The 24,644-nt window shown below is 53.7% G+C and overlaps 1 protein-coding gene across 5 annotated transcripts in view; it reads right to left on the bottom strand.

Annotated features, from left to right (window-relative positions):
- F8 (coagulation factor VIII) overlaps nucleotides 1–24,627 on the bottom strand; it is a 36,194-nt gene extending 11,567 nt beyond the window's left edge. For 4 of the 5 annotated variants that reach the window (XM_075435648.1, XM_009941528.2, XM_075435649.1 and 1 more), the window contains exons 1-13: nucleotides 15,425–15,928; nucleotides 11,574–11,698; nucleotides 11,159–11,281; nucleotides 10,475–10,687; nucleotides 9,350–9,421; nucleotides 8,820–8,927; nucleotides 6,658–6,879; nucleotides 6,144–6,378; nucleotides 4,018–4,192; nucleotides 2,940–3,033; nucleotides 1,186–1,397; nucleotides 737–887; nucleotides 383–592 (exon numbers count right to left, since the gene is read on the bottom strand). In XM_075435648.1, coding sequence (XP_075291763.1) covers nucleotides 383–592; nucleotides 737–887; nucleotides 1,186–1,397; nucleotides 2,940–3,033; nucleotides 4,018–4,192; nucleotides 6,144–6,378; nucleotides 6,658–6,879; nucleotides 8,820–8,927; nucleotides 9,350–9,421; nucleotides 10,475–10,687; nucleotides 11,159–11,281; nucleotides 11,574–11,698; nucleotides 15,425–15,573 — 2,089 coding nt within the window. In that variant the 5' untranslated portion in view covers nucleotides 15,574–15,928. Of the gene's footprint in view, nucleotides 1–382; nucleotides 593–736; nucleotides 888–1,185; nucleotides 1,398–2,939; nucleotides 3,034–4,017; nucleotides 4,193–6,143; nucleotides 6,379–6,657; nucleotides 6,880–8,819; nucleotides 8,928–9,349; nucleotides 9,422–10,474; nucleotides 10,688–11,158; nucleotides 11,282–11,573; nucleotides 11,699–15,424; nucleotides 15,929–24,438 lie in introns of those variants that run through there. The other variant, XM_075435650.1, reaches the window with a different exon arrangement.
- Between the last annotated feature and the right edge of the window lie 17 nt (nucleotides 24,628–24,644).

The following is a 24,644-nucleotide window of genomic DNA, read 5'->3' as shown; positions in this document are numbered from 1 at the left end:
ATAAATGGAATGCTGTGACCAGCAGCTGAATCCACAGCAGGGACAGAGCTGCTGCTCCCCTTGACCTCTGAGCTTGGAGCCAAGACTGTAGATGCGAGGTCCACAGGGCTCACATTACTGCAGCCAGCTTACTGGCTTGGCAGCACGTGTGACCTTAACACACCATATTAATGAAGTAAAATGCAGTAATTTAATTTCTTTGGTTTAAGCTTTGGAAGGATTTGATCATTGCCTCTCACTTTGCGATTCCAGTAGGTTGTGCATCCCTTTGTTCTCAAGGCTGCCAAAATGCAGTCAGGTACAAGAGACCTGGCTGGAGATGCTCACTTACCTCTGCTGTGATGCCAAGCCCATGGTTTATAGAATAGCCCATGTTACTGACCTGGTTTTTCCAAACTCATGAAGACCGTTTCTCCAGAAAATGGGAAAAGGGTAAGCACGTCCTCAAAGACCATGTTGTGCTTGAATGTGTTTCCAGAGAAGAAGACAGAGAGGAAATCTGTTTGGGCCCCAACACTCAGGACATACCAGTACACAACTTCATGCAGGCATAGTTTTGGTTGGAAGTTGTCAAACACAAAGCCGTTAATAGCTGGAAGAGAGCAGGGGTGAAACATTTCATCAGGACCTGATTCCCCCATGGCTGCCGAGCTGCTGCATGTTCCCTGCTTGTTCCCCGGGGCAGGGATGACTCTGTCTGCTGGGCTTTGCAGGAAGCCCCTGGCCAAACACTCACTGTGCATCACGTTGGAGGCATAAAACTGGGGGTCCTGGGTATCCACATGGGCTGCATCAGTGCAGAATTGCCTGATATTCTCCTCTAGGTACCAGCTGCGGTTCTCATCGAAGACCGAAAACAGAACCAATCTCGTCTTGTCTGACATTATCTGGAAGGTGGAGAGGGAAGTGGTTACTCCTGGTCAGAGCACCCCCACGGCCCAGTGTAGCTGCCAGGTCTTAGCCTGGGTGCACAGGGAACAGTTTATTGCTATTTCACAGGAGTTAGGGTCCAGGTTTGGAGATAAGGGAGCATGCATGGGAGGATGGGGAAGGCAGGGGCATTGGGACTGACAGTAAGTTTGAAGACAACAGGACAGACAAATTTGGTTTTACCCAAGTATTTCACCCACCGCAGTTATTCCAGCATTTCAGCCTGGCAGTTGAGGCAACATAGGAAGGACACACCTGATTTCCCCTCTGATCCATGGTCTTCTTAAAGCAGATCAGGAGCGGCCCAATTAGGCCTGAGGCCATGTCTCGGACCGGGTCAATGGAGCTGTAGTAGAAACGGGTGAGGCAGCGAGGATCTGCCTGCGTTGGCCCATCCTCAGTGGTGACTATCCAGATGTAGGTGAATGACTGGCCAGGGGGGACAGGAATGTCCTTCACATCCTTATCTGGCAACACACAGCCCAAGGGCAGATCAGTTAGGTCTGGGCTGCTTGTGGGACGAGTGATCCAGCTTTTTAAAAGAGCTTAGGCAGGAGGTTTCCTGACCACATAAGTTGCACAGAAAACTACTCAAACCCACGCCCACCCCAAGATGGGACACTGGCTGCTAGCATGTGCTTGCATGGGAAGTTGATCTGGACAAAAGGAGCCCCTGGAACCAGGTGAGTATGGAGAGGCATATGCCTAATTTTGAAAGACCTTGAAACTCCTGTGAAGTGGAAAATTTGCCTACACTCAGCTGTGTCTGTGCTCTGGGCTGCCTAGAGGAATTTGCAGATGAAGGTACAGAGGTGGGCAGGGCTGAAATGGGTGAAAAACAAAGCAAGAAAAGGTAGATATTTTAAGGAAATACAGCTAGACCTTGAGAAAAGCAAGGAGGAGATCTGGAAGAAGCAGAAGGAAAATTCGAATGCAGATAAATCCTCTGAGCATTCAGCAGGATCATGCACTGATGTAGCCTTAGGAAAAGACGTTTCTCTGTTCCAAGTGCCCAGCTGAGCTGCTGTAAGAGCATGGTTTGCAAAGATCATGTGTCACTCAGAGTAGGAATAGCTCTTTTTATTTATATTCCTCTACAGAGCACCATCCCTTTGGCTCCAGGACCATGACTCACCCACTTTCAGGGTTTAATCTCTGGCAAAGCTGGTGAGCCATATCTGGCTGGGGGATATTGACAGAGGGGCAGGGACAGGGCTCCCAGCTCCCTTGTGCAGCTTGGCTCCTTTAGTCCTGCCACCCAATGGGCTGCTTTGCCCTTTTGAGGCTCCTGAAAGAAAACCTTAATTTAGATAGTAACAGGTCACAAAACTGACATAGTTCGCTGAATTCCTTAGTGGCTGCCATCCTGATTCTGCCACCTCTGCTGCAGCAGAGGAGCTTTTCTCCAGCCTCCACAGTTACTCCCATCATTGTGCAGCACCCAAAAGGGCAGAGAGGAGGATGGGAGAGGTATGGGGCATGATTTTGCCCAGGAGGGGTGTGGGATGGCCTTGCACAAGCTGTGGTCCTGGAAGCATGCCAGCAAGGGATGAAAGCAGTTCTGGGAAAGGGACCTGGTAACTCAACAACCCCAGAGCAAAAACTGTGAATCTGTGAGAGCGAGAGCCTGAATCATAATGAACCCCACACTCTATAGCAAGGTGGAGGGGAGCCCAAGGAATGAGGACTTTGAGCAAACTGGCAAACACAGGCAGGATCACCAGGGTGGTTCCTGTCTCAGCAGAAAGGAGCCAAACAACATGGTCCCAGCTCCCTGGCTGACAATGCCCCTTCTTCCAGCCACCATCCAAGCCTTCCTTAAAGACAGGGTTACATGGCACTAAGGGGGACATGAACCAAGAAACATCATCATCTCTGGGATTGCAGGACTCAGGTCCTTGGATGGATGGGTTGGACAACCAGTCTTACCACGGGCTGCAGGAAGCTCTCCTGGCCCAGAAGAATCGCAGTGGCCAGGTGATGTCCCAGATTCTCATGGCCTGTCTTACCTTGAGACACCTTCATGCCGTGGTATGGCCTTACGCTGGTGAGGCCATGAGGGTAGATGTTGTACGGTCGGCTTGCCAGGTTCCTGAACACAATCTGAAATGAGGACAGCCAGCAGGAACATTTAATGCTTTCTGAACATTCTGAGCCCTCGAGGCTGCCCTCAGTGTCCTCGCAGGGATGGAAATGCTGGGCAGGGGTGCTCTGAGTTGGCTACCTGCCAGCAGCGAGGAACCCAAGCATGTCTGGGACCACAAAGTAGGAGTCAGACTGGAAAAAATGACTGTTTATTTCTCTACCAGTCTACAGTGTCCACCTTTCCAGGAGTTGCCCATTTTAGGGAGGGCATGGAAATATCAGTTTTATTACAGGGAAAGTTGCTGTCTTTAGTCTCACTTTCCATATGAGATAAAAGAGGTCTGTCAATCCAGGAGGCCTCAGAGGACCAAGACACTAAGCATGCACAGCAGTCAACAGCTTCGAAGTGCTCCCCACTTCACTGCATGAAGCCCTTTATTTATTTCTCTAAATAGCTCTGTTCGGGCTTTGCCACAGGCATTACCTTCAGCTCCATGCCCACAACTGCACAGGGAACCCCAGGCAGGAAGCAGAAATGTGAACTTCCTGGAAACCATCCCATTCCTCCTAGTACTAAACAAGTCAAGTGGTCAGTAGAGGCACTTGGGGAGACACAACAGACAGTCCCCAATACTGTATGGTAAGAGCACACAGATGGAGAAGAGTAGAGGATGAGAGGATACTCCTGCCTCAGAGGAAGGTGCTGGATGCCACGCATCATAGCTTAATTCACATGATTCCTAAGATGCCTACAGTGAAGTCAAATCAAGGGGACTGGGCCATATCCTGTGCATCTCTACTGATCTCACTGACAGTATTTAGCTTTAGCTTTCAGTAACATCTGCCTTTCTGGTGAACTTTGAACATTACTAAACATGATAGAGCACCTCAAGGACTTATGTCAGACCTTAGCCACAAACCAACAGCTATTAGAAGGAACAGCATCACACTTTGAAGTTTCTCATTCCACTCCCTCTTTGCAGAAAGCAATCTCTCTCTTACCTTAAACTGATCTCCAACCTCCCCCTTAATGACAGGCCCCAGAATTCCCTTGTCCAGGTGATCTGATGCCTTGCGCTTCTTGAAGGTTGCGTCCTCGTACTCCACAAACATCACTTTCTTATACTTTGAACCGACCCGCTGAGGGCCAGCCTCCAGGAACTGTCTCGTCATGTTTCTGCGGGCAAGGCAGAGAAAGAACAAACATGCAGGGTGCTTTCAGAACCAGAGCAAGACCTTCCATCATCCAATGATCTACACAACTGCCTGGGGACTACCAGTGCACACTGGGGACACCTATCCCTGCAATCACAATATGCATCCTGGGGAATAACATTTCAAGTGATTCAGTGCTTCTTATATGGAGAAAGCTTCAACTAGATTGCACAGTAGCAACCTTGGGCTGACACTGCCCTGTCTTGGAGGGAAGTCGTGACTGCGAGAGCTCAGAGGATGGCAGGTTGTCCTGTGTCAGAGAACACCCCAGGGTGTGGACATAAGGCAACAGAACAGCTGCATTTTCTTGATCATCCCAGCTCCTTCCCAGGAGCAAAGGTGGAGAGGACACTGCCTCTGGCTTAACCTGCGAGGGGCTGCAGGTTGAGATTTATGATCCACATGCTTTGCTCCAGCGGCCTCTGGCTGGGATCCCCATCTAGGGCAGAACCTGGTCACCAAGCCACACAGCCTGTGTCAGCAGAGTGACATCAGAACCGGTGACAAGTGTCATCACCATGCAGTGCTGACTAAGGTACTTCTGCTGAGATATTGCACTTGCATCACCTCTCCCTCCAAGAAGTGGGGCAGTAGCAGGGGCTAATTGCCTCTGCCATCTAGAGAAAGTCCTTCCAGACAGGGAATCACAGAATCACAGAATGGTAGGGGTTGGAAGGGACCTCTGTGGGTCATCTAGTCCAACCCTCCTGTCGAAGCAGGGTCTCCTACAGCAGGCTGCACAGGACCTTGTCCAGGTGGGTCTTGAATATCTCCAGAGAAAGAGACTCCACAGCCTCTCTGGGCAACCTGTTTCAGTGCTCCATCACCCTCAGAGTGAAGAAGTTCTTCCTCATGTTCAGACGGAACTTCCTATGCTTCAGTTTGTGCCTGTTGCCCCTTGTGCTGTCACTGGGCACTACTGAAAAGAGTCTGGCCCCATCCTCCTGACACCCACTCTTGAGATATTTATAAACATTTATTAGGTCTCCCCTCAGCCTTCTCTTCTCCAGGCTAAACAAGACCAGCTCCCTCAGCCTTTCCTCACAGGACAGATGCTCTAGTAGCCCTCCGCTGGACTCTCTCCAGTAGCTCCTCATCTTTCTTGAAGTGGGGAGCCCAGAACTGGACACAGGACTCCATATGGGGCCTCACTAGGGCAGAGTAGAGGGGAAGGAGAACCTCCCTCGACCTGCTGGCCACACTCCTCTTGATGCATCCCAGGATCCCATTGGCCTTCTTGGCAGCCAGGGCACACTGCTGGCTCATGGTCAACCTGTCGTCCATCAGGACACCCAGGTCCCTCTCCACAGAGCTGCTCTCCAGCAGGTTTGCCCAAAGCCTGTACTGGTGCATGGGGTTGTTCCTCCCCAGGTGCAGGACCCTGCACTTGCCCTTGTTGAACCTCATCAGGTTCCTCTCTGCCCAACTCTCCAGCCTGTCCAGGTCTCGCTGAATGGCAGCACAGCCTTCTGGTGTATCTACCACTCCTCCCAGTTTTGTGTCATCAGCCAACTTGCTGAGGGTGCACTCTAACTCTTCATCCAGGCATGCTCTGCAGCTGTGGGCACATATTCTGGCTGTGCAGGGCCTCCTGGCTGGAGGGTGAGAAGGGTCACCAGGGGTTGCTGCCTGCTCAGAAGAGGCTGCCTCTGGACACCTGGGCAACAGAGAGACAAATACCCTGGAGACAAATGCCTCTGTGGGGCATTTGGTAAAATGGAGCAAAGCCAGGTCCTGCCTTGCTATGGTCTCCCCAAGACCATCCTTGTCCTGCGTCCATACTGTTAGTGTTAATAAGGAAGAACGAAACTGTCCAGGTTGGGCAGAAGGGAAACAAATTTCTGCGGAAAAGGGGAAAAACTAGCACGGCTGCCTCAAAGAACATGCTCATGGGCACACATGCCCACTCTCACCTGTCCAGAGACACTGGCTTCAAGGGAGCATAGTCCCAGACCATTTCTTCAGCCGCAATGTAGTGAGTCCAGGTCACAGGCTTCTCTTTTGCAAAAGAGCGCACTTGGATCACATGATAAGTTTCCTCATCTTCTTCAGGGTAATCCATGTCCTCTGGCTCATCTGACAGCTTCCCCATCTTCATCAGGCGCTCCTCCAGACACTCCTCCACCTTCACAATGGCCTCCATGCCAGCTGAGTTCAGACAAGCCAGGCAGAAAGGGTCACATGAACATGCCAGCACAGGTGCATGCTCCCCCAGGCTCTGCTTGGGAGATGTCCTCTCCACTACTGTCCCCATCAAATGGACTATCACATGAGTCAACCTATGCCATCCTGGTCACAGGCCAAATTGCACATGCATGTAATACTATGGAGCAGGATGGACCTTGGAGCTGCAGCACTGCATAGAACCCTGAGCCCAGGCCTTCCCCTGAAATTCTTTTCCCCCTAGCTCTTGCAGAATAAGGTTACCTTGCTGATGGGACAGTAACTGGCAGAACATCCGAAACCAGCCAGCTGTTCCTGGCATGGTCTGGGCTGTGAGATACGTGGCAGGGGAGATTTCTAGGCTGCTGAGACGGTGGTTTCTCACCAGGAATGTGTGGGCTTCGAAGAAGATGGAGTGGACTTCTGGCCCAGTGCCCAACCCAATCACGTGCCAGTGGACCAGCTTCTTGAGGCACAGTGTGAGACCTGCCAGGAGAGAAGGAAAGAACCCAGGAGTCATCACTGTATCCATGTCTTGTCCCCACTCTTGGTGTCATGGACTCAGAGCCTGACATGTGCTGAGTAGAGTTCCCTGCCCCGCAAGGTGGTGGCTTCAAGGTAGAGAAGTCACATATGAATGTGGACTGAGCAAAACAGAAGAGCAGGCCACATCATGCCCTTGAGATAAGACTAGATTTACAGAGTGAGAGACTTTTTGGGAGACATGCTGATGGGAGCTCACAGTGGGATGCAGTGGCAAAAGAGGTAGATGTGCTTCTTGACTGTATAAATAGGGGAATCAGGAATAGGAAAAGGGAATCATGTGTCTGATCACAACACTGGCAAGCCTGATACTAAAATATTGCATCTGGGGCAGAGATCCCATACATCTTCAGCAGTAGTTGAAATACCCCAAAAAGGGCAGAGAGAGGTCACCAGGATTATTTGAAGGCTGGAGAAAATTCCTTCCTTGGAGAGACTCAAAGAGTGCAGTGTGCTTAGGAAATGGGAGAGGACTTGACTGCATCATAAAAATATTTTCCTGGGAAGAAATGAGTGTGTGCTGAAGGGCTCTGTAATCTATCAGGGAAGTGAATAACAAGAACAAGTTCCTGGAATCTGAAGCCAAACAAAGACAAATACAGAGTCAAGCACTTGTTTTTGGCACTGAATGAGACAGATGACTGGAACAGATCCCAAGAACCTGGCAGGGGGCAGGGCGGAGGCTCCATCCTGAGGCACTCGGCTCTCCATCGCCACCTCTCCATCAGACACCTCTCAGGCCAGGTACCGCAGCCAGACAGGGGGTTGCTGGGCAGAGACGGATACCTTCTCAAGGGGAAACCCACTGTGCAGACACAGCGTCTGACCATGAGCTCTACTCAGCTCTTAAGCTCCATGGATCCACCAGGACAGGGAATTCAGGGGAGTTTTATTTTTGCCTTTTATTGGAGAACGGCTAGACCTCAGTGGGATGTTTCAGGGTGTTGTTCACCAAGGCTGCTGATGGTAATGACTCTGCTGTCAGTGTTTCCCAGTTTGCCTTGGAGATTCTTCACTCTCAGGCAGCTCTGAACCTTCTTCCAGAAGAATGTCAGACAATGTCAACTTTTGTCTTCACTGAGACCACAAACGGGCTTTTCTTTTGCTTTACTGAAGAAAAGGAGGCTGAGGGGAGACCTTATCACTCTCTACAACTACCTGAAAGGAGGCTGTAGCGAGGTGGGTGACAGTCTTTTCTCCCAAACAGCAAGTGATAGGACAAGAGGAAGCAGCCTTAAGTTGCACTGGGGGGGGGTTAGATTAGATATTAGGAAAAATTTCTTCACTGAAAGCGTTATCAAACACTGGAATGGGCTGCCCAGGGAAGTGGTTGATCACTGTCTCTTGGAGGTATTTACAAGACGTGTAGGTGTGGCACTTTAGGGACATAGTTTAGCAGTGGACTTGGGAGTGCGGGTTTACAGTTGGACTCAATGATCTTAAGGCTCTTTTCCAACCTAAATGATTCTATGATTCTATTCCCCAAATCCTACAGAGGTGTGTGTTAGACACAGGCTAGTGAGAGCTGAATTTTCTCCTCAACTCTACCTCTAGCCTTGTTCACAGGGCTACAAGAGATGAAACTCTATGCTACCAGCACTATTCCTGGAGACCTCTGAGAAGGTCAACTGCACCTGGCAACATAAACAGCTGGAAACAGGTCCTGCCTCACTGTAAATGGGCAAGGCAGATCAAGGAGTTGAGATGTGATGATAGTCCCTCTGGGGTGAACACAGACTAACAGATCCATCACCTGGAAACTCCTCTTGATGTCCCTTTTCACATCTTTTCACAAGTTACCTTGAGTTCACAGACCTGGCTACACCCCTGTTCCTAGCACCTCCCATGCCCTCCATCCCTGTCCCAGGCACACTGGTACTCACCAGGCAGTGAGCCGTTGATGTAGCCATTGATGGTGTGCATCTCCGTCCTGTTGTTAGGCAGGTTCTGAGGAGCCGTTGGGGAGCCAGGCTCAGAGTACCAGCTTTTCCCTGTGGAGAGAGGAGTATGCAGTTAGTTTTCACTTGAGGGCATTTCAAAGGAAAAGGAAATTTTCCCACCAGAGTGAAACAGTATGAAAGCCAAAATCCAGGGAGGTCAGATGTGTGGTGCCTGTTGGAAACCACAGCAGACTTGGCCACAGCTCTGCATGAATGTAGTGGTGACCACTGTGTGTGACAAGGCATTACTACCCCGCAGCTTTAGCCTGTGCGATGGGAAGAAGGCCAGGGTATGGGATGGGAGAGCTGGTGGGGGGCTGCCAAAGAGTGGCAGTACTGCACCAGGAGCACATTGGCTGGGGGGGCTGTACAAGGCTAAAACCCTTGGGAGGAAGTGTGGGAGCTGAGCAGCTGCGCTCACACTATGGCCAAAGCATGCACCTCAGACCACAGTACCCCGACAGGGTAGTTACCTTCATCAAACACTGTGAAAAGCATCACAAACTCTTGTTCCGTGTTCTTGTTCCCGTCGCTCACCAGGGTCCCTGCAAGATGCCACAGAATGGATCTCTTTAAAGGTCAGCAAGCACCATGCCCATCTTGCTTCTCTTTGTGCCATCTCTTTGTGCCGTCCAAGAACTGGCAAATCAAGGCCAGGGTGTGGATTGCTTTTGTCACATCTCACTACTGGCACAGCCCTGTTTTCAGCCTTGCAGCCCCCAAAAGCCCATGGCTGAGAGGCAGCTGCCCCCAGAAGGCATCAAAAGGTCAGTTTGTGCTGCCTTCCCCTCACAGGCTCTCAGGATCCACTTAGTCACCTGGAAGAGCCCATTTCATCTAGCTCCCTCATCAGCACCACCATCTAGACTTCCCCTCAGTGGAGAAACTGCTCTTAGTGAGTCACTGGAGCCTGCAGACAGTGCCCTGGGAGGAGGTGACTGGTGCCCATTCCTCTCCAGTGACTACAGAGGGGTCTGGACAATATCCAGGAGATGACTCAACCAGGAGTGACCAGTCCCACCCGAGGTACACTTCTTGGTGCCTTGCGCCTGGCAAGGTATTAACAGTCAGGATTTCATCACCTCCTCATTTACCGAAGGAAGGAGAGCAGGCACAGGTACTGTGGACCAGGCAGTGCCCGGGGTGTCCTGTCTCTCTCTTGCCTGATCCTTAACCCTTGCTGATATAAGCTTCCCTCTAGTTCTTCTGACAAAACTCTTTTTGACAAAGCATCCTGGCTGACATTGAACGATCACAGCTTGGTGAAGTTCTGAAGGAAAGACAAACATTTATGCCTCCATAGCAATTCACCTTATGGATAGATAAGGTTCAGATGCAAGGTACAAGATTTCATCTGTGGTATGAAATCTTGCAAAGGAAAGAAGCAAACGATTTCATGCTAGCAGGGAAATCCAAAGTGTGTTTGGCTCCTACACTGGGAAGGGACTCTGAGGAAAGGGCCAAACCCTGAAAGAGCTATTATTGACCACAGCTTTCCAGCTCCACTGCCATGTTCAGCCTCTGGAACGTGTCTTTGATTTTTCTGCTTTTCAATTCACGGTTGCGTGTGACCTATCCCCATCCTGTGTGGTCCTTACCAGGTCGGCACACGAGCAGGGCTCCAATCAAACCAGAGTTGATGTCCTTCACGCTGTCAGTGTTGGAGGAGTAGGAGTGGGTCAGGCATGGTGAGTCGCCATCTGTTGGGCCCTGGTTTTGCTGGATTTCCCAGATATAAGTGTGTGTTTTCCCTGGATCTACCCTGTCACCCTCCTTCTCTGGCAGACTGGTCTCATCCTCATACCCTGCACCTAAAGCCAAAGGAACAGCCAGATGTCACTGAAGGTTCATCCCCAACACACAGTGGCTACAGAAATTCCTCTTCCCCCAACCCAGAGCACAGACTCTCTTCACCCCAGCCCTCAGCGCCAGTCTGATTCCCACTGGTGATGGCTGGTCTCAGGGAAGTGAGCAGAGTTGTGCTAGAGGCTCGCTTGTTGGCCTGTGCACCCACCACATGTCCTGACGCTGGAGGGCACAGTCTTGCTGGCCCTAAGCATCCAGCCTCAGGTATAACCTATGTATTACTTCTATAACTGATAAAAGTTTGCTCTGGGCTGTTTGCTCTTCTCAGCTCATTTCTTAGCTGGGCATGGTCTTGTGGTTTGCCCAGGCTAAGCATTCTCTGTGACTGTCTGTCCTCAGTGAGGGACATGAATAGCAGGGTCAGGGAGCAAAGTGCTGTACAAGGGCTTTCAGCACCTGGCTGTTTCCCGGCTCACCCTCTGATGCCTTCCAGTAGGACACCCCGATGGCGTGGAGGTTGTACGGGCGGGAGGCCAGGTTCTTAAATGTGATGACCACCGTGTCATAGACTTCTGCTCGGATGGTGGGGCCCAGGAGACCTGAAGGGGGGAAGACAACAGGGTCAGGCAGCTGGGATTAGGCAGCTCACACCCAGCCATGGGCCCCAAAGAGTCTGGGGTTTCCACCTGCACAATTAGTGGTTGTCCCTCACGTAGCATCACCTGCTCTGGCACCAGCAAGGCTCCTTGCATGCTGAGCAGCTCTGCTGTACTGGGACTTTACCCAGGTGCTTTCCCATTTGGGGCGAAGGAGCTGCCAGCACCCAACCCAGGGTGAGTTTGGCAGCTGTTAAGGACAGTGAGAGCTCACCATGCTGCAAGTGCTTCTTACCCATCCATGCTGGCTTGGGCTTGGGCTGCATGAACGAGGCATCAGGGTACTCCACAAAAACGGCCTTCCTGTACCGGGGAGGGACACCAGGTGTGGGGGGCCGTGTGCCTGCATGACCAGACATGCTGTAGGAGGAAGGAAAAGCCAAGGCTGATTGTGCAGCCCTGTCCATGGACGGGCAGCAGCCATCCTCTCCCTCCCCTTCCCACCAGCTTGCCTGTGCTGTGCCAGCCCCAGGGATCACTCACCCTGTTGTGTTCTTCGGGTTTCCTGACAACCCCTGCGTGTGTTTGGAAATGTTTTGCTCAGCTTACATGACAATGTGGCAGTGATTAATGTCACAGTGCTAGTCATGATGGAAGAAGACACAACGGCAGGAGGCACAGCGCTGTACCCAGCTGCAGCTGGAAGTGGGCACAGCCGCAGGCATTGCTGCTAGCCTCCTGCCTTGTGCCTTGCCTGGCTTCATGCTTCCCTACCAGCAGAGACCTGGGGCACTGGGAGTGCCACGATAACAGTGCCACGGTGGCCTCTGCCTCGCAGCCACCCCTCACTCCATCCCCAGCACCTTTGGGTGTGGCAGACATCACATCACATATAATCTCGAACATCCTCCCTAGGTGCCCCTGGGAAAGAGACTGTGTTGGGTTGCATAGAAGGTGGTGACAGTTTGCTCTGTGGTCTAAGCAATGTCCCCACATTCATTTCTTTTCTGACCAAACTGGGATTTACAGCCAGCTCCTGAAAAACTACTCCTTGTGGCAGGAGTATAAAGGAGCCTTGAACATATTTCACAGCTCACTTATCTCTGCTGGCCACTTTCTCTCTGTAAGCAGCTTAACAAATTCATTTTCCAGCATGTTTATCAGGAAAACAAAGCCATGAGTTTCTCCAGAGATTTTAGAGGCTGCGTTATCACCCTCGGGACTGAGACCATTTCCAGTAACCAGACAGACCACTTCCAGCCTTGTTTTGTTTGGAGCAAAAGACAGGTGGTATTTTCTTCCCTCTGAGGAAGCCGGAAGGATTGCTCTCCCCCTGTGACTAAGACTTCATTCAAGCGGTGGTTCCCTTTGTGACTCTTCCTCAAGAGGAAGGAGCTGGAGTGACTCTAGGAAAGAGTGATGCACTCTTGCCCCCATGCCACTGGCTGGAAGCCACCTGTAGCTGGAGGATGCTGTAGAGAAAGCAGGGTTCCACCCTCCCTGGGGGCAGAGCAGGATGGGTGCCCATGAAAACCCCACGCATGCCCAGATCCTGCCTTTCCCACCACAGCTATAACCCCACGTTTGGGCTGGCAAGGAAGCCCCCAGCAGGCACGGCCCCAGTGAGTAGGGCCACTGCATTCAGATGACTTTGCCCACAAGCTATTATCATTCCTGGCTTGATGGCAGCAGGGTCCAGACCAAGCTTTGTTCTCCAGGGTGATCCCATGCTGGGAGGTGGCAGTGCCGTGGGGTTGCTGGCACTGGGCTATCCACTGTTGGAAAAACGTGCATTAATCTCTAACCTGCAAAAAGTCCAGCTTTGAAAATACATCCCTGAGATATGGGGGTCTGGTCCTGCTAATTCTGTTCTAAACAAGGCAGAAATCCTCTGGAGCCATGAAGATTTTGCTGGCATGTGGGAGCATGGATGTGGGGAGACTTGGTGACACCAGGGTTCAGTGCCAGGTTCCATCTGGCATGGCAGAGCCTGACAGCCTTTGCAGGGGGTGGGGAGGCAGAGTTTGGCACAGGGATGTCTGACCCAAGTGCTTCTGGCTGGTCCTCTGCACTTGGGGTCCTGTGCACTTCCTACCCCAAGGGCGGCTGAAGCTGAGGCAGGGCGATAAGTTCCTGGCACCTTTGATCAGCATTGTTAGCAGCACTATCTGTTCATCTCTTGGAAGTGGGAGACAGCCAAGGTAAACACCCTGTGCTGCCGAAGCACTCGAACACAGCCTGCTGCTATGTGGCCGCCAGCTCCAAGCCAGAGCTGAGATCTCTGGGTCCATCGCAAGACATGCTGGTCTTGGCTCCAGACCTGCTGGTAGGGTTGTGTTTGGGAGTAAGAGAAACTGAAATCATGGGAAAGGTGTAAGCAGCTCTAGCCTGGTGTGCTGTAGCCCATTCATTTGGCAGAGCTTTCCACAAACATGCCAGAGAAACCACTGGATACATATAGAGGTTTTGGAGGTCCTGCCTGGAGGTGCACCCTTGGGGACTGCCATGAGATGCTGGTACCAGAACGCAGACACCCCACACACAGCTTGGAGACACCCCAGGTCCGGTGGCAGCTCTGCTCCTGCCATGCTCTCCTGGCTCACTCATGCATGCTCCTTTTCTCCTGTGCCCTCCCCATTCGGGGGGAACCAGGCTGAGGATGCAGGGACAGGGAACATGCACCATCATCCAGCCGGGAACAACCAAGCCGAGCAAACCCCGGTTCCCACCATTGCTCCTCTGGGAGCTGTACTGCCCAGGCGTGCCCTGCCTCTCTGGGGTGGAGCATGCCACCAAGTCCCTCTGCAAAAGCCAAAGTTATCTTTCCCCATTTAGAAAAGAATAAGTGACCTCAGACTGCCCGCCGGCACCCTGCTCATCCCGAGGGCAGAGCCAGGTCTCTGAGTCACTCCCGGGTCAGAAACTGTGGGAGCACGTCATTAAAGCCAGTGCCAAAGTGGAAAGCCACAGGGTTGAATTTACAGCGTGAGTGACCTCACCTCCACCATAGCCTAACAGATCTGAGTGCAACGTTAGTAAAAGCAGGGCAGGGGGGCATTAGTAAAATGAGGGGTGCTGGATGCAATTTTCCTACTGAAGTAACCAAAGGGGGGATAAAACAACATAACTCTGATACAGTGACTACGGCAGGTAGTCAGGCTGACCTGGCTCATCACTGGAGCCTGGTTTCCAGTGCCTGACCACAGCTCCTCGCTGCTCAAGCCAATGTGGGACTAAGGTGGGGCTGTGGGCTGACATTGCTCCAGCAAAGAGCCTGGGAAGAGGGATGTGGCAGCAGGGCAGAGGGAAGGGGTACAGCTTGATCCACAGGGGATGTAGCCCATCCAGCTCTGCTCCCCATGCTGAGGTTAGAACTGCCCATTCACAGCCATGTATGTCCAAGCCAGGTGTGTCTCCAGACAACAACGTCCTGATGCCCGAGCAATGTAACTGCCCCTTTTCCTTCCTACTCCAAAGTATTTGGGCAAACCCAGCATGCCTTCCTCCCTCTTGTCACTGTGTACAAACACCACTCTTTTCCCATATGCTAAAAAATATTTTCATTCCCTAAAAATTATTTTCATTCCCTAAAGGAAAAATGTCAGCCCCAGCAATATAATGTACACAAATATATAAATAACTAAATCTGGGTTTTACCAGGGACAGACACAGTGGAGAGCCTTTGCTACTTTGAGTCACATCAGGGAAGCACAGCCAGCCTCCCTCTGCAACCTCCAGGCAGGGAGGCACAGGACCCCATCTCCCCTTGAATCTTCCCAAAGCTCCCAGGTTGCAGATCAGAAGCGAAAGCACGGGCTGGTGAACCAGCTCTTGCCTCTGGGCACAGACTTTAAAATGTCACAGGCAAATAGCATTAAGATAAAGCAGTGCATAGCAGCAGTGCAGAGCAGGTCTGGATCTCTCTCTGCAGATTCATTCCACCGGTGTGTTATCAGGAGTTGCACTTAATGACTCCCCATTGCACAGAAACACCCATTCCCAGCTGTACCAGCAGATGAGTGCACCCACCCTGCTAGGCTACCCCCATGCACCCGCCTGCTTGGACCCAAGCTCACAGTGCTGTGCATGCCAGGGTGGAAGAACACCCATAGCAGGGTGCTGCAATTGCAATAGAAAGAGCTTTACCCTGCCGGCACTTGCAGCACGGAGAGCAGGTCACTGTGGATGTAGTCCCAGGTGGTTTCCACTGCACCAATGTAGTATCTTCTGACTTTGCTGATGCCCTCCTCAACCAGGCAGAGGAGCAGGAGGCCACGCAGGGCTCCCACCAGCATCGTGCCCACCAGCTGCTTCAGCACGAAAAGTGAAAATGAAAGAATGAGAAAGGAAAGAGGAGAGAAAAGCCTTTATCTTCTCATCCAGCTGTTGTAATCCACAGGAGATGATGATTTAAAGCCAGCACCGACAGGCTCAGTCAGAGCACTTGTGAGTTTCTCAAAGACATCAGGAGAAGAATCACTCAAGTGGGTTAGTGCGAAGAGGAGAGTGCAAGCGATGGGCTCTCCCTGTCTTCCTCTGGAGTGGCAGTGACAGGAGGAGAGGAAAAAACAAAAGGAAAGGGAGGGCAAGTGCAGCAGTAAACTCTGCTGCAGGACCCAGCTGGCTCAGTGTCCTGGTCTTCATCCAGGAGCGAGGTGAGGAAAGGGAGGGTTGCAGAGGAAGGGGAATTTAGGTGTGGTCTTTGCCTGATCCCACCTTCCCTCTCATGACAGAGAGGAAGGAGACGAGTGAGTTGCAGGCCAGCGCCCTGCTGCTGCCCAGGCTACAGGAGCCTTTATTTCCGGCTTAGGTCAGTCTGGGCTGGAGGCCCCCGGGGAGCTGGCAGCTAGCTTCTGTACCTGCTAGCCTGCACAGGTTGAGGAAATGGTAATTTAGGGGAAGGTTTGGCTTCAGGATGCAGATGGCTTATTGCTGTGAAGCAGGAGAGAGTGTCCTGTGCCCCCCAGTGCTGAGAGCCTGCAAGACACTTTGTATATGCGGGGCAGGGCTGGAGATGGGGAAATAGGCAGGGATGCACATATGCATGTACAGAAGTGGAGTGCATCCCTGTTCCCCGGGTGCCTGCACCCCAAGCAGTGATGATTTAACCACACAGCCTCGCTTTGAGCCACATGGCAGGGAAAGGGTTGGGGTCATTCCTGGGAGTCTCCCTCGTGCCAGCTGCTCCTCACCCTTCTCTTCTCCCAGTGTCCTGCAGAACAGCTCAGAGAAGATGCACTGCAACGTTTTTGCAGACTTCTTCCTTTTTAAACTCACTAATTTTCAATATCTCTTTTTAAAAACCCAGGAAATCCCTCCCCCCATCCTCCAAATGAACACACATGCTCACACATACATGTCAGCATATGGCTCTCACTCGGCTCACGAAGGCAGGAAGATGAGGAGGAACGCCCTGCATGGTCCTGGTGTCTGCTGGGCAAGAGAGGTGGGGAAACGTCCCATAAATCACACTGTAGGGCAGCAGGAGTGCAATGTGGGTTGTGACCCCTTTGGTGACAGCCCCAGTGTGTGCAGAAGCATCCATGTGACAGGTCTTGGTGCCTGGGCAACAGAGGGAGGTGGTGGGGATGGTGGAGTGACAGGTGTTTCTGTGTCCCAGATGTGAATACTTAGCACAGGGCAGGTGGGACTGCTAGGGGATGGGACGGTGACAAGAGCTGAGCCCCCCAGGTGGGGGCAATCCCAGCAGATGTGGGAACACATTCCCTAATGTCCCACTGTCCCACGTAGCCCAGCATAGCCTGGGAACCACCTCGAGCATCCCAGCCCCATGGGCTCACCATGCAGGAGCACCCCATTTCTGTGGGGTCAGTGACTGCTCTCTGTCCTGCTCCTTCTGAGGGGGGCCCGTTCTTGCCATCTTGCTGGGGACACCCTATCTCTTCCCACCCCTGTGCTTATGACAGCCCTGGGCCCGAGGGGGAAAACCATCCCAGGCAGCTGTGTCTGGCTGGGAGTCCCATGGCAGCAGCAAGGAACATCCAGGGGGACTCCCCCTTGGCCCATGTAAAGCCCCAACCCACCAGGGGCTGCCCACTCCTTCCTGCACTCGCCCCAGCACTGGCTGATGAAGCAGGGGCAGAAAGTGCTCCCCCCGCACCGCCCAGCCTGCTCCTGGAAAGGCAAAAAGCCAGCCAGAAACAAGAAACACATTTCCTCCAGCTCATTTGCCAGCAGCTGGCTCCACGTCCGGCCTGGGACTCCTTTTCGTTGTGAGGAAGATGAGCAACAACCCCACTCCACGTTTTCCAGCAAGTATTTTGGGGCAAAACAAGCAGTGTGTCACATCTGGGGACGCCCCGGGTGCTTTGCACGATCTGCCCTCGTGCAGTGAACTGGAAGGATATTGTTCAGTGCTGGAGGGGAAAGGGTGGTCCGGAGGTCCAGGAGAGATGTGGGAGATCCAGGCTGTGCTTCTGGCACTGATATCCCCCACAGTACGTGACTTTATTCCAGTCATCCTGTCTGGGAGTCTGACAGTGCTGGGAGACTGTGCTCACCCGGAAAGGCTGGAAAAGGTGTTTCTTCCAGAAACAAGCAAACGGGGAAAACGTCATCAAGCAGAAAACATGACCATGAAGAGGGCAGCTGGGGGGTGGCAGAGCAGGATGGGCACGTGGGTGGGTTGGGGTTGGCTGTCAGGAGGGATGCTCCACCTCTGGGTGCTGGAGATCTGCATGGGGCAGCACAGGGGCTTCTTGCCTCTAACCCTGGCAGGGATGCTCCCAGGCACTATGGGATGACAACATCCAGGGATCATGGAGGGGAGCCAGACAAACCTTCACTTGGGGGCTGCAGTGGCAGGAGCCTGGACACAGTCAGAATTTAACGGTTGTTACACTGGCAGGTGCTGAATTGCTGGGTTAAAGCCAGCTCCAGGTTCCTAACCCAGAGACATACGAGTAAACTGGACAGATGGGGTCTAAACTGAGGGAGCAGAAAGCAAATTGTATTAGCAAGATACTCAAGGCTGTGGGAAGGGGAATTGAGGTGTGAAAGCGGGGTGGAGGTGCACTTGCTGCATGCAGTGGGTAGCTTTGTGCAGGCACACAACGGCCACTGCAAAGGGTGACAAGGGGAGCTGGCATCTGCAGGGAGCCCGGGTCCCCCCAGCACAGCCGGAGCCCACATTCCCCAGCAAAAGCATGCATGGCCACAGCAAATGGGGCAGCATTAGCTGACACTTCCAAGGGCTCTGCAAACCCGTGTGGGTGCCACTGCAAAGTGTCAGCATTGCCTGTGCATAGCTGGGCTGCAATGAGCCAGGCAGCAGCAGACAGCTAGAACTTTGAGAGAGCTGTGAAGAGGCACTGGCACCTTGGCCCTGCCTGGAGCAAGGCATAGTGTCAGCACATGTACGTATCCCCACACCTCCCCGTGAGACAGCGCCAGGACACTGTCCTGCTGTTGAAATGTGATGGGGAAGCCAGGACAGGGTCCTGCCACCAAGAGTCCCAGAGAAACCTGCTTGGCCAGAGCCAAGGACACACGTGCATGCAGAAAGCTCTGGTTGTTTCCCCAAATTGTGCAGTTCTCAGCTCAATACAGGGCTGGGGCAGATAAAAATAACTCAGAACAAAGTGAGCCTTGTCTAATTTCTCCTGGGACTTTTTTTGTGTGTATGTCTGTGTATGTGAGAGAGCAAGCCAGTGACTCATGGCAGCTTCTTGGGAATGCAGAGTACCGCAGAAGCAGGAGCCACCCACGGGGCGCTCACCCTTCCCAGCACTCACATGGGTAGAGGGCACCAAGACACTGGCTGTGCCAGTGGAAGGACCAGGTATGGCCCCTTGTACCAGCACTTTCAAGCTGGAGCACCTCTTGCTGCTGCCTGCATCCCACCCGGACCCTGCCTGCCCTGGGGAGGGCTTGGTTTTAGTGCGTGGTTCTGGAAAGTGGAACGGCAGCCCAAGGGTCGGCAGGACATATCCCTGCTCTTCCACAGACATGCCTTGGACAAGTCCCTGCCACGTGAGCTTGCCATGCTTCCTTCCTGTGCCACCGGGCACATGCCACCGCTGGCTCCTGCCCAGCCTGTCGATGCATGCCACCCTGACTCATTTCACCAAATGCCGCAGGAAATCCCTGTCACCGTTCCAGTGCCTCCCTGCACAGCTGGAGTGAAGGATGCTGTGCGGGTTTCCAGTTTCCTCTCCAGAGCCAGTGCTGGAATTTAGTCACAGGGGATGTGTTTATCCTGTGTAGCCAGACCCACCGTGCTCTGCAAAGGCAGAGGTCCTTTAGGGGAGCTGCTTTTTTCAGAATCCACTGTCTCAGGAAGAAAAAATATAAAACAAACCACCAACCCACTAGCTAAAAACAGCATCTCTCATGGTGCTTTTGTCTCCATCCAGGCTGCTGCAAAACCAGCCCAGATGAAGAGACAAGCCCTGGCCCTAGTGCAGAAAAATCACAGCAGGAGAAAAGCCCACACCTGTCCTTGGGGAAAAAGCTCCCTCCTTTGGAACCAAAGCTCGGGGCTGCAGGAGAAATGCCTGGTGGACCTTGCTCGGCTGCTGCACCCTAGCAATGATGGAGCAAAGAGGCGCTGCAGCCCCACGCAGCTCACAGATAGCAGGACCCCGAGGCAGCATCAGCACAGAGGGGCCGATAGCATTAACACCCCCGAGTATCCAGCAAATCCAGCCCTGAGATTCCCTAACTCCACAGCAGAAATGTCAGTATGGAGAAGGTCCCAAAAATAAGCCTGCTCTCCTCCCCTGGCTTTTCCTGCAGTGAGTCGGTCAGCGGAGCATTTCTCCTTTCTCTCTCGTTTCTCACGTCGGAGGCATCTCTGAATGATTCAGGCAGCGGCAGCACAATGGCCACACTCCTGACACAGGGCGCCCAGGGTGCTGCGTCTGGAGGAGCTGGGGAGGAAAAGCATCTGGGGGGTCTCACTGGCCAGACGATGCTCCCTGCAGCTGCTGGCTTCGCATGGCTACTGCTAAAGGATCTTTGCTCCTCAAGTGTCAGAGCAGCCCCGGGAGCAGCCCAGCAGCCTGGAGCAGCCTCCAGGCACAGATGTCCTTTGTATGTCACCTAATTACCATGGCTGATTAAATGAAGCTCAGAGCAATTGCTCATCCCCGAGCCTGCTTTGAGGGTTGCTGCTGCTAAGTCAGCCTGGAGATGGGGTCATGTTCCCAAGGAGCGTCCGGTTTTTGGTGTCTGTCATGCACTGTGCTTAGATCATCTCCTGAGATGCCCCGTCTCCTGCAAAAACTCCTGGAATAAGCCCCAAGCTCCCAGGGCTGCTCATATTCAGCAAAGCTTTCCCTGGACCCCACAAGAAGCAGCTCTCCTTCACAGACACTGTGCTTGGGGCCGCAGGGAAGGAGCATGGTGGTGCCCTGCCTTACCTGTCCCCCCAGTGCTCAGTGCTGCTCAGCCCTGGCATCCTCACACTGACAGAGCTCCTGCTGAACCAGAAAAGAGGTTAAACTTATAACTGCACTCTACTGGAATGGCTGTTTAAGATAAGCACTGTGCCTGAAAACTCCTCTCAATCATTGCCAAGAAAGGAGAACTGGATGCAGGGGAGCTCTAGCAAGCTCCCGCACAGCCTGAAGACCTCCGTTCAGCTGACCCCCAGCCCCGGTCTGTGCCTGTTGCTGGGGCAGAGCCCTGAACCTGAGGATGCTGCCACAGCTAGCGCCCATGGGTGTACCTGCGCCACACTCAGCTTCTCCTCACTTGCCCAGCCCAGGCATTGGGGCTGTCAGGGGTGCCTGCTGGCCAGACAGCAACAGGAGAGGATGCAGACTCACAAGATGGAGGGATTGTCAGGGAAAATCGACCAGGAGCCTAGCCAAAGGGGCAGAAAACAGACGAGTTGAATGAGGAGATTTTGGCACATCCAGGAATTGCTATTCGCCTTTTACAGCTAGGGAAACTGCTGCAGGGAGCAACAGGACCTGCCCACAGTCACCTGCAAGGCAGCAGCAAGTCAGAAATAGAGCGCCTGTACCACCTTGAGTAGCCACTCAGTATCATTTGCTGTGCTCCAGGTTGGCTGCGTCCATTTGCTGTCCAAAATCAGTGCTTCTCAGCAGGAGGGATGGTTCAAGGGGTGGCCAGGTGCACTGCTGCCCTCAGCACAGAGGCGTGTCTGGCACCAAGCTGCTCAGCCTGCCCTCCTGTTCCCTAAACTTGACTGGCAGAAATCCCAGCTGCTGGCAGGAGGGAGCAGAAAGCCTCTTCCTTTGCAACGTGGAAGTGGGGGAGACTGGGGGAGAGCTGGCCTGTGCTGAAAAGTCCCCATGGCAGCTAGGGGGGGAGTGAAGGAGAAGGGCTGTCGCCCCCACCCATAGACACTGAGTGGCATGAATGGCTGGAGCCTGAGTTTGTTTCATTTCCAGAAAACGAGAAAAAAGAGAGAAAAACAGTGGCAGAGAAACCCCGCTGAAAATCCCCGCATTCTTGCTTTGACAGGGCTGAGCTGCAAATTTCCTTTCTGCAAGCTGCAGTGTGTCACCAGCCAGCCACCAAGCTGGGGCTGTCCCTCTGCGGCTGCGTGACACCAGCGCAGATGTCCCAGCTGGGGGAAGGGGAATTCAGATGTTGCTTCTCGCCATACTAAAAGCAGAGACAGGGTGGCGACCTCAGCAGAGTGCTCTGCGGCCACAAGGCCGGCAGCGTTGAGGTCACATCACACTGAGCCACTGGAGCAGCAGCTTGGGAGCCCCAGGACACTGCAGCTCTCCAGGTCTCCGCGCACCAGGGACACGTTTCCTATCGACGGGGGACCCTGGCATCTGGTGGAGATGGCCAGGTATGGTGCCTTGCTGAGGCGCCCGGAGGGGGCATTGTGGGTCCATTTACAGAGCATTTTTTGGGGCTCTGCAAGTGGGGATTCACTGGGGGGACATGGTTTTGCTGACCGCATTATTGCCTGGTGCTGGTCACCGTGACTGTGCACAGCTGTTGGAGGCCTGTGTGGGCTGCTGAGCTGCAGCTCAGCCCAGCCGCGCAGGCTGGGAGGTGGTGGTGGTGCCAGAAAGGAGAGGAAGCCTTTGAGATGGTGAACAGGTTCTCGTGCCTGTGTCTCCTGAGCTGAACAGGGCTGCTCGCCAGGAAGGTGCCTTGCAGCGAGCCCCAGTGGCTGCAGGGTGCTGAGGTGCTCGTGCTGGGCTCTGCCTGTGTGCCTGCTGGCCCCTGTGCCACCCTCCAGACCAAGCTGGGCCTGACCCTGCTGCACAGAAGCCCTCAGACATGCAGCTCCTCCATTCCCCCTGTAAGCCCAGCTCCTTCCCTGCTGCAGGAGGAAGCCAAGCGCCTGCCCTGAGTGATGGTGCACACACGCTGAGAAAGACAGAGCCATGCTGCAGGTGCTCAGGCCAGTGGGTGCCCCTGGGGTGACATGTGCTGGCAACCCCGCAGCTGGCATCGGGGAGGAAGCACAAGAGGAACTTTGCCTGGCCCCAGGGCACAGGGGGCAGCCCTTTGTCCAGGGCAGGGAGACAAAACCAGGGGCATGTGCTGCAGGGGGATGGGAGCCCACCACGTGCTGGACATGCAGGAGACCCCAGTGCTACCTGACACCAGTGTTCGGACGGGATTTCCAAGATGAAACATTGCTGCCAGGCGCCCACTTGCCCCAGCCACCCCTCCCCATTGGCCATCCCCTCCCCAGCCACCACATCTTCTTTTCCCAGGGGAAGCTTCTCTGTTCACTGCCAGCCCTGCCTAGAGCCGAGGCGGAGACCCAGCAGAGACATGGTGCTCTTGGCTGCTCAGTAGTCAGTGTAGGATCTGTCTGACAGTCTTGCTAACAGCTACATCTGATTACTGGGTCACCAAAGGATGACCACGCCGCCCTCGCAGGAACTGCCCTCTGATCTGCTGGGGATGGGATGACTGGGGCTCCCTGGTCACGTGGTGGGGCGGAGGGGAGCCCTGATCCTGAGAAATGCCATGGGGCTTTGGCTGCCCAGGAAAGCAAATGCAGGAGCTTTCCAGTTGCTAAGGAGTAAATAAACCCTTGTGGAGTGCACTCTCCTTCTCCAGGTGGTTATAAGAGCAAAAGCCCTTTGGAGCATCCTGTCTATAGGGTCCTTGGGGCTCCAGGGGCTGGGCACTGGGCTGGACACCCGGCTTCTCTCCTCCTGCACTCCCATGACCCCCATCCCTCTAGCTGTGCCTTGCCTGGTCCTCGGCACCTCAGATGGCCGAGTCCCCAGGCCCAAACGTGCTGTGTGCAGCAGCCACCAGCCCCACAGGATGACTGTGTGCAAAACATCATGCCTCCGTCCCTGGGGAAGACAGTCCTGTCCCTTTGGTTTGGGTGGACACACTACTCCAGCTGGTTCCCCCTAATCAGGGCTGCACAGGAAACATGTGATGCTGCTGTGGCTCCCAACGCATTCCCGCCTGCCTGTGAGGTGGAAGGAGGTGCTGGGCTGTTTGCAAGCAGGATGTCCTGGCCACCATGGCAGAGCACTGACCTTGGTTCCCAGGACATTGTCAGTTCCCCCACCCGACCCATGTTGCCTGTGCTCCTGCTCCCACCCATGTACTGGTTTCCATTAACCCCCCAGGAGGGTCAAGCCCATTCCTCCATTGCTTACAATCTCTCCAGGAAGATATCTTTTTTTTTTCCTGTTGTGTCTCAGATTTTCCATCTTTGCTACTCCTTGGGCAGCTGCGTCCCCAAGCGGGAAGCAGGTGGCTTTTATTCTGCAGGAGTTCAAGTGAGTAATGGCCCACAAATTGGGGGGATCATTGTCTCGGGGGAGACAATAAGAAGTATTCCTGCCAGGCAGTATGCCTGGGCTGCCCGAACTGGCACAGGGCCAGGCAGAGCAGAGCTGGCTGTGGATGCTGGATGCAGCGCAGCATGCCCTCCAGGCTGCTTCAAACACACCTGACCCAGCTCCACCACACACCTTCCCTGCTCCTCCGTGTGACCGAACACGGGGAAGAAGACCTGGCCCACATGCTGAAGGCTGTGTTTATTTTAAGCAAAAGGGTAAAGGTGCTGTTTCTGTGAGGGACCGCTCGCAGCTGAGCAAGAGCCTGCCATGTCAGACAAAGCAAACCACCATGCGCTTTAGGAAGCTTTTAAGACACCCTTGGAGCCCCCTTTGTCCCGCCTCTGGATGCCACGGGCCCCCTCGTGCTGAACTGATACCTGGTACCTGAGCCGGTCCTCCTGAGAGAGCCCCTGGCAGAGCCACCCACGCCACCGGGGACACGGGGGCCGAGGGGACCCGTGGAGCCACGCCTGAGCAGTGACGCAGCGGCAGCGGGTGCAATCTCTTCGCGGCACACACCGAGGGAAGCCCCCGGGCGCACCGCCCAAGCCAAGGCTCAGCCGCACGCGCGGCCGCGGCCGCTCCGCACC

The sequence above is a fragment of the Opisthocomus hoazin genome, chromosome 14, assembly GCF_030867145.1.
Source record: "Opisthocomus hoazin isolate bOpiHoa1 chromosome 14, bOpiHoa1.hap1, whole genome shotgun sequence".
Taxonomy (NCBI): Eukaryota; Metazoa; Chordata; class Aves; order Opisthocomiformes; family Opisthocomidae; genus Opisthocomus; species Opisthocomus hoazin.
Note: the sequence above shows the minus strand (reverse complement) of the source record. Positions and strands in the feature narration are given on the sequence as shown.